Below are 9,933 nucleotides of genomic sequence, written 5' to 3'. Positions count from 1 at the left end.
TGAGTCCCAAAACATGTTTTTTTTCAATAATAAGTATAATAATAATAAATCTATCCAGCCTATCTAACCTATTAACTTCCAGTTAAATCATACATATGGAAATACTTTAACCTATCTATAATAATATTTAACCTTAATCTATAATAACTTGCTGGTGAAAATAAACTGGGGTAAAAGTGATTAATACAATATAATTTGATTAAATATCTAGCATGTAATTCACATTTACCTTTCTTCTGAGGAAACTAACCCGAAGGCTGAATAATAATAGCGTTTAGCACACAGTCTATTACTTTAATCTTGAAAAGTAAAATACTGTGGCCAATTCACACCAAAATTCTGTGACATTTGTGATTTACAATTAAACATTTGCATGTATGTTTGTAATTATTTATTTCTCTATTTATGATACATTGGAATTATATTGTATATATGTAAATAAATTCACACATTTTCTTTGGCAACTGTTTTGAATGACATATGTGCCTATATTATACAGCAATGTTGTTTATTTATTTATTTATTACAACATATCATAGGAGCTTAACTTGGTTTCTGCTGAAGAATGACAACTTCAGTCCCACATGTTCCAGTAGTGACTGAACTCCAGCCTAGAGGAGAGAGTGCCCCCTGCTGAGCCACCGGTACTGGTGTCAGGATCACCTGGGGATCCTTGCAGGTCTTTTATTCAGCCTTTCAGACTTGCACTTGTTTCCACCATTTCATATTTGATATATATATTTGTACATATGTGTATATATATATATATATATATATATATATATATATATATATATAATAAATAGAATACATCACAGTCTGTGTGTTTTGAAAAGAAAAGTTTAAAAAATACAAAACAAAGTCATGAAAGAGGACAAACTTGCATACTATAACTATATAGTAAAAATAGCACACATTTTCAAATTCGTATTATTGAGTGTATATATATATATATATATATATATATATATATATATATATATATATATATATATTATATACTTGATTTCTTAGCAGACACACTTATCCAGGTTATAAGATATCACAATGTTTTGCATAATGTACGCAGAATGAATCATATACACACAGCGTAATTATGTACTGGCTGTGTGTATTCTAATGATGGGAGATACTGTGATGGAGAAGCCTGACCCACCATTGACAGGCCACCATGTGACACACTGCTGTTAATAACTAATTATCAGAGCTAAGAGACTATACAGATACATTCATGAAAACTGTTACATAGTAAACTGTTTTCTTTGTTATAAAGTCTAATTCCCATGTCAATTAACGTACCGAATCTAGTATTATATATTTTTCCTGAATTAAAGGTAAAATAACTATGTTTAACACAATACACATTTCCCGTTTAACAGTGCAAAAAGCACTTAAGTCACACAAAATACCTTGTCCACGTTTTTTTTTTTTTTTAATCATTTTAACAAATTATATATTTCTTGCACCCCCTTCTGTGATCTTATTGTCCTAGGTATGTTGACATTTATAAAAAGAAAAACTGATTTGGAGATTCACAGCACAATATTTTATTTATTGTCTGTTAATAATTAATGTACTTTTCAAGAATATTAATTACCCGGCAAGACGAGTTATCTCAGAACATACTTTTCTGATTGATACAAATGGTGGCAGTTATTATTAACTCTGCAATTATATATATACGCATATAATTGATACAGTAACACGTAAACACACGTATAATATATGTTGAATATGTTTGTAGCATTTTGTTATTTTTCGCCGAATGTGAGATTTAAAAAAATAATTTTGCTGCTACTGATGCAATTATTAATACTAATAAGGACAAACACTGCTACTACCACTACTACTACTACTACTACTACTACTACTACTACTACTAATAATAATAATAATAATAATAATAATAATAATATAAATTGCGCCTGGAGAAATGTGAGACGTACATGTCAAACACAATAAAACAGAAGTGCAATATTGATTTTTAAATCATTAATCTAGACATACACCATAGTATACACATTTATGGTAAGCACTTTCTCTGGATTTAAGGAACACATTTATCATAAAAAGTTAATGTCCGTGTATTAATTATATAGCGCCCCCTGCACGTACTGTAAACCCCTCTTTTCAAACTCAGGGTTATTAAGAAGACATTTGGTACTAAATAGAGATTTAGAGGAATATAACACGACTATAAACCCCCTACTTGAACGTGTATTCATTAAAATGTTAACGTCACACTGCATTTTGTTTCCATAGCAAATACGCCTGATTGTAGGTATTAATTAATTGGGTCTGCTTATAAAGATTGTTTATTTAAATGTATCATAAAGTAAATCATAAAGCACATTGAATCGTAACTAGTAGGCAACCTGAGTATAAACGGTATTGGCTATGGTTATAAAATATTAACAATACAATCAATTCGCTGCAGTTATGTACAGATCAAATGAGCGCTACTTTACTTAAGTTTAATCGAAAACTACTTTTTGTACGATTGTCTGTAATGAAAGTTCAATATAAATTGTTTAGGTATTGTTTTCTAACACATATAGAAACCTTTTTCTTGTTGTATTTCTTTTTTAATTATTTAAACTTTACAGAGTGCTATAGTTCAGGATACAAAAATACTTTAAGCTTGTGTGATTGATGTCACATTGCTGATTCTATAAATAAATAAGTACATTTAATATGTACGAAAACAGATTGTATGTTCAAAATCCAATAGATTTGAATGTGCTTAAAAAAAACTATTTAATACAGGATAATTTGTAAAATGTGCAATTTATTATGCGGATATTGCATAAACAAGTCATTTGTTTAGGTTTCATTATACGTATAAAAAGTTGCCAAAACATTGCGCAAACAGAAACATATTTGTATGTGTGTATTATTATTATTATTATTATTATTATTATTATTATTATTATTATTATTATCTTTATTCTGTTACCAGCTTTGTCTAAATGCATGAACTGATAGTCAATCATAATTGATTTCTGACGTACCTGTTTCAGAATTAATATTGCATTAGTCTATCTGTATTTTAACCGATGTTTTGGATATTACAGCAGCTTAAATCCCCGATGTGGGCAATAATAACCCAGAAAAAATATGGTCTATGTATAAGCCTGCTAACACCGCCCACCGGCTGCTCGGTGCAGTGCTGATACAATGCCCTGCCCGTAATTGACGACTGACATTGTTGCAATTGCAGTTTCTTAAAATTGTTACCCGTCAAGTCGTGACATAATTTATAGATTTGAAAGCTCTCACAGACATGGGCACACAGGCCTGCATATGTGCGTGTGTGTAAGTCTATCAGCTGTAAGCTTGTCGTATGGTGTGCCTCGAAAAAGCCAAGTCATTTAATGTAAATCATTATAAACTACTTAGCCAATATTGCATGTTTTGTTTTAGTTTTTTTCTGTCATATTGAGATATTTTCTCAATATGACAGAAAAAAAACTATCTTTGACGTGCACAAATAATTCACACTTTAATTGTCAATATTTATTTAAAAGGAATAAACTGTAAGTAGCCTTTATGTAATATATATATATATATATATATATATATATAGATAGATAGATATAAAACGTATATATATATATATATATATATAATGATTTTTACTATTATTGTTGCTGTTAATGACAGTAGTAGTAGTAGTAACATCATTATCAGTAGGTTAGGCCTACTATGTGAAGTAAGAACATACGGATAAAGTATTGCAATAGAAAGTTTCTCTTAATTATAACACTTGGTAAAGACACACACACAAAAATACAAAAAAGAAAAAAAAATGTTGCAAGCAGAAGGCAGACGTAAAGCGATATTTGCGAGCTAGTATCACTTGCACAAGCTTAGACCTCTGCAGGCTATTAAACAACTCCAGTCAAATTGTTCATAGCAAATATTTACACTGCAAGAAGGCAGGTTTGCTTAGCTGCTCTACTTTCATGGTTGCAAAGTTACTTTGAGAACGGGCTGACTACATTGCTATTGTAAAACATGTCCTCAGCTCTACACCACGGTAAGTAATCATGCAAAGAAGAAAAACACAAGACAGAAGAAATTCATATTGCAGAAAACGCAGAAATCCAGAGCTGAAGACGCGCATGTGAACGCAGGCGCTCCCCGGCGCTGCAGCCGGCTCTGGCGCTCGCAGCCTGGCTGCCCGGTCCATTCCCAGCGCGGGGGGCGGGGAGGCGGTATTTAGATGAGCTGGAGTGACAGCTCCTGGTTCCCAATGCACCCAGAAACTCAGCTGCTCCTTCCTCAACTCTTCACTTCATACTTCTTAGTGCTAAAAACATCGGGCGCTAGGGGATCCAAACGCTGCCTCCATGCAGGCACTGTGCTGATCTTTGTGGGCGCTTCTATTTACCTTGCTCTTCATGTTGATTGTTTTACGCCCTGGCTGGTTTCATACCGTTTGATTTTCTTTTTTTTTTTCCTTTTTCTTTTTGGAAACATACATTGAGCAATGTCGTATCCTCAGGGTTATCTCTACCAGCCCCCGGGCTCTTTGGCTCTGTACTCTTGCCCGGCTTACGGGGCGTCCGCTCTGGCTGCCCCAAGGAGCGAGGAGCTGGCGAGGTCTTCGTCCGGCTCAGCCTTCAGTCCTTACCCGGGATCGGCAGCTTTCACTGCCCCGGCCACTGGCTTCACAAGCCCGCTGCAGTACACCACGGACCCGGCCACAGGATTCCCATCCTACATGGTAAACTTTCCTTAATGTGCGTGTGTGTGTGTGTGTGTGTGTGTGTGTGTGTGTAAGTTTGTAGCCCATATATGTAATAATAATAATAATTATTATTATTATTAATATTATTGCTCTGATTATTATTCATGATGATGATTATATAATAATTATAATTATTATTATTATCATTAATACGACTAATAATAATGTGTATGGAGGAATATATATGTTGTACGATAATGGCATTTTCGCTTCCTTTTTACAGCAATATTAAATCACAGTCATAAATATGTTTGTATGTGAGTGTGTTTGTGTGTGCATATACATATATATATATATATATATATATGTTTTATTTTAAAAGCTATAGATATTTTCTGAATGTCAATATTGATTCACAATTTCAAATGCAAATTGGCGAATTATACTATATACTGGGCCTGTTGTTTCGAATTGTTTTGTCTAAGCTTTGGAATAACTATATCACCAAATACAAGCCTGTATTTGAAAATAATGCTGTTCATTTTCCACCAAATTATATTTTATTTTACTGATAATTTAATATCACTGTAATAATTAAACGAATTGTTCATCAAAACAAATGACCTGCACATTTTGTAATGAAATATAAAAGGCATCAGTTAATGGATAGAAATCTTTGCACTTACACTACTCAATGCTAAAGGCGTGCACTATACAGACATGCAGGCCTGCCTTTCCAGTGCACAGAAACACTGAAGCGCGCACACGCACTGGGGCAAACATGGAACCCGAATATGTTAGCATGCACACACACATACAAACACACACACATACAAACACACACACACACACACACACACACAGCATGTCTCTATGAACCTGGATGTTTTAAAAATTATGTTATCTCAACGAGGTTGTGAAGTTTTTTGTTTGTTTTACTTTTAGTACCCCCCCCCCCCCCCATAAGTCTGTGATAGTAGGCTATAATAATGGAGTTATTTGAATGGCATTTCAAACTCTTTGGGATTATGCTAAGTTACATAAGCACAATTTAAACGTGAAAAGGTGAATTAAAATGGTAATGGGATGGCACTTGGAGCATTTCAAAAGGTACATATCCACTGATTTGCAAATTGGATTTGTAATGCATTCGTGCAGTAATATGCTAAGACAAGCCTTTGTTATACTTCCTAACAAGAAAAGTTCAAAAGAAAAAAGAGAATAATAAAGTACGTGAATCACAACTTAGTTACATTTCACAATTTAAACAACAAAACAACAACAACAACAACAACACCAGTACTACTAGTAGTAGCAGCAATTATATTTAATATTATATTTTGTAAACAACATTTAAATGGAAAATTGACAGCAGTAGGTACTAAGATATATATATATATATATATATATATATATATATATATATATATATATATAATATATATATATACATTTCTGTATATGCAACGCTTTAAGTTATTTACACTTATTTTTCCAACGCTTTTTATTTGTATTATTATTTTTATTCGGTGGTAAAGCACTTTGCGCGCTGGGGACATTTCCAAAGAGAACCCGCTTTTGACAGCATTGCATTTGTATTTCAAAGGGCTCCCCGTACGATGCCCACACGACAGGGATGGCAGGAGCGATCAGTTATCACCCCTACGGCAGCCCGGGATACCCTTACCAGCTGAACGACCCCGCTTACCGCAAGAATGCGACAAGAGACGCCACTGCCACCCTCAAAGCCTGGCTGCAGGAGCACAGGAAAAACCCCTACCCCACCAAAGGAGAGAAGATCATGCTGGCCATCATCACCAAGATGACCCTGACCCAGGTCTCCACTTGGTTTGCTAATGCCCGGAGGCGACTCAAGAAGGAGAATAAAATGACCTGGGCACCGAGGAATAAAAGTGAAGACGAGGACGAAGACGACGGGGACAGGGACAGGGACAGGAAAGACGAGCATTCAGAGAAGAACCAGGACCACAGCGAGACGTCAGCTGAGGATGAAGGTGAGGAAGATCCCAGCTCGCCAGGGCTGTTTTCTTAACAAGGAGATGCATCGCCTATACAGTTATAATGGAGGCTATAAGACTCGTTTTATGAAATAGGAAAACAATTCAAGATGTATTTACACATGCATTCATATGAACAGTGATGATGATGATGATGATGATGATGATGATATCGTTGCTGTCCCAATTATACAGTGTTTACAGTTTTTTTTTTTTAGAGAGCTCTAAATAGGGGAATACATGCTTATTTTCGTGCACTTTAAAGTTAAAAAATAGATGTTTCTCTGATGCTGATGTTGATTACCATTTCTATTATTGCTATCCAAATAAAGACAGGGCGCTCAAACTGTCCCCTCCATGTGTTGCAGGTATTAGCCTGCACGTCGACACCCTCACAGACCACTCCTGCTCGGCCGAGTCGGACGCGGAGCGGGGCAGCTGCCGCATCGGGGACCTGGCCTGCGAGTCGGAGCCGGACAGCAAGGACAAGTGTGAAGACGACACGGACCACGACATAGACATCGAAGAGCGCCAGCGAGGCCTGTCCCCCAAGCCTGTGACCTCCTCCCCGCTGACCGGCGTGGAAGCGCCGCATCTTCACCTCCACCACCACCACCCCCACCTCCAGGACCCGTCCCGGGACACCACCAAAACCAGCCTGGACAGCAGGATGGCCTCAGGTCCACAGACTCCCACCATCAAGCCCAAACTGTGGTCCCTGGCCGAAATAGCCACCTCGGACCCGAAACAGCACCTGGGGCAAAGCTGTAGCCCAGGCGTCCTGTCGTCGACGTCCTCCTCCTCGACGTCCTCAGCCAGCACGGTGTACCCGGCCTCGTCCATCCTAGGGAGGCCTATTTACTACACGTCTCCGTTTTACAGTAATTACACAAACTATGGCAACTTCAACCCTTTGCAGAGCCAGGGGATCCTAAGGTATAATGCTGCTGCTGTGACTGCAAATGAGGGGCTCAATCAGACTGTGCTCAACACAGCCTCCCTCCACAAACAGAGCAGCGACTCTCTGCTCAAAAGTAGCCCAAACCAGCTGGAGCAGCACTTCAGGCCCGCTAACACAGAGTCCAAGAAAGGTAGGTAGCGCAAGCAACCTTCATTAGCGGGATTGTTTAGGATGTGTGCAAGGACGAGGCAGACACGGTGGGGTGATGTTTGGACTTAATTGCGATTTGAATGAACAGAAATGACTCGCCATGCAAGTGCACCACAACAGATTAGCAAATCAATATATATGAATAGGTATGAATGTATATTTTTATATATGGAATATTGAACACAGGCACGACAAAGGCTACTAAACGAATATTTGAAATCTTAAACAACAATATACATATACACATTTGATGATTGCATAGCGGGTGTAAGTGCCAGAGAAGTGATTGTGCTCTGACTATGGGGATTATGTTTTTGACAGACACCTCTGAAGTGTGCACAGTAGGAGCCCAACCATACCTATCAGGGTAATACGAACATTACACAAGTAAGTTTTTTTTTTTTTTAAGTTTATTTTAAATACTATACATATTTTACGTTGCATTACACGTTATTTAATGGTACAATTAACAGTTTTAAATGCACAATAGTATATATTATCCCAGCTACTTTAAGTAATACTATTATTATTGTTATTGTTTATTATTATTATTATTATTAATAATAATATTACGTGCAGAAAACATAATTGTTTAATGAAGTGGTGCACGTGGTTGTTAATTAGTGTCACTATACATTGAGTTAACTCAGATACGAACTGTTTAGAAGAAACGATTCTCTTGAGAAATAAGGATATTTTTGGCTTATTTCGGTTTTTATTTCCTTGGTCCACAGGTAGGTGTCACACTTGCTTTGAAAAAAAAAAAAAAGTGAGCAAGCCATCATTCCTCCATCCTCTATTAAATAAATCCAATTATGTAATTCTGGATCACATCTTGTGCCACTGTAGAAAAGAAGACCACGACGCACTATACTTTAATTCTACAGAGACTCATAAATGACATAAACTTTACTTTTAATTTATGATGATGATTTCCTTTGGCGCAGGCGGGAGGGGAGGGGTGTGGGGTGACATATGTGCTTTTGCCGTTAGTTTTTCCCAATGTATGTGACTGGAAAAAAAAAAACTAAAAAAAAAAGTTATTTCTCAGGATCCCTTGATTGCTTCATTGCCACGGTATATTGTATACTATAGATGTGAAAAGAATGACTGTAAAGCTTATTTGTAAAAGATGTATAATGTAGAAGAAATGTGAATGACGAACTTGAGTACTCTTAAAAAAGTGGAAAACATTTGATATTTATTTTTGTAATGATGGCGAGAAGCCTATAATTTATGCAAGTTGTATTGCAATGAAATCTGAACATTGTTTTGTAAATAAATTATGACTGGTTTTTATTTGAAACGTAATGGCAAGTTACACAATCTTTGTTGGTTGTTAACAAAAATACTTTTACTAATTTATATCCTTGATTGTAAATAAAAACGGGGTAGTCTGTAATGACAAAGTTGTGCCATCCATTATTTATAGGGAAATAAATGGAATACACTGCATTTAAATAACCATATATATATATATATATATATATATATATATATATATATATATATATATATATATATATATATATATATATATATATATATAAATACAAATTGGTGTACTATACTAGTGCTGGATTTAACTGTGTAACTATGAGATTTAATATTTATTAAAGACAGCAATGGCGTATTTTGAAAAATGAAGATGTTTTAACTTCACACTGAAAAATTAAACGAGTAATATAATTGAGATATTTTTGTCCGGGGCTGAACAATATGCGTTGCAGAATTCCACTGACAACAAAGACTAATTATGTCTTTAATTGTACTTTAATCAATCATAGGCATTTTCTAGGTGCTCATATATTTTCCTCCATGATTAATAATGTTATATGGTGAGAGCATTATTAGATCCCAGTGGGGGTGATCCTAGATGCTTTTAGCTTAGTTTAGACCGGTCAGTTGGGGTTCATTATGAGGCGATATTGAACAATTTATAAAATCTTGTCTAAACATCTGCCAGCTCCAATGGGGCTGGTGTCTGCGGATGGGAATTGTTGGGCCAATCTGATTTTTCTTGCTTTTTTCTATTGCTTATAGTATTTTTGTGGCCTTTTCCCCAGACCTCATTAGTCAGGGTGTTTGAAAGTGATCTCAATACACACGCA

General features: G+C 35.8%; 1 protein-coding gene across 1 annotated transcript; it reads left to right on the top strand.

The window, feature by feature from the left end:
* Positions 1-4,211: 4,211 nt before the first annotated feature.
* On the top strand, positions 4,212-9,237 carry irx2a (iroquois homeobox 2a). The gene is made up of 5 exons (XM_066691071.1): positions 4,212-4,729; positions 6,300-6,708; positions 7,080-7,802; positions 8,144-8,209; positions 8,557-9,237. The coding sequence occupies exons 1-4, from the start codon at positions 4,493-4,495 to the stop codon at positions 8,191-8,193; spliced, it is 1,419 nt and encodes a 472-aa protein (XP_066547168.1). The 5' UTR covers positions 4,212-4,492; the 3' UTR covers positions 8,194-8,209; positions 8,557-9,237.
* The last annotated feature ends 696 nt before the right edge of the window (positions 9,238-9,933 follow it).

Source organism: Amia ocellicauda, chromosome 18 (assembly GCF_036373705.1).
Source record: "Amia ocellicauda isolate fAmiCal2 chromosome 18, fAmiCal2.hap1, whole genome shotgun sequence".
NCBI classification, from domain to species: Eukaryota; Metazoa; Chordata; class Actinopteri; order Amiiformes; family Amiidae; genus Amia; species Amia ocellicauda.
This window is presented reverse-complemented; position numbering and strand designations above follow the sequence as displayed.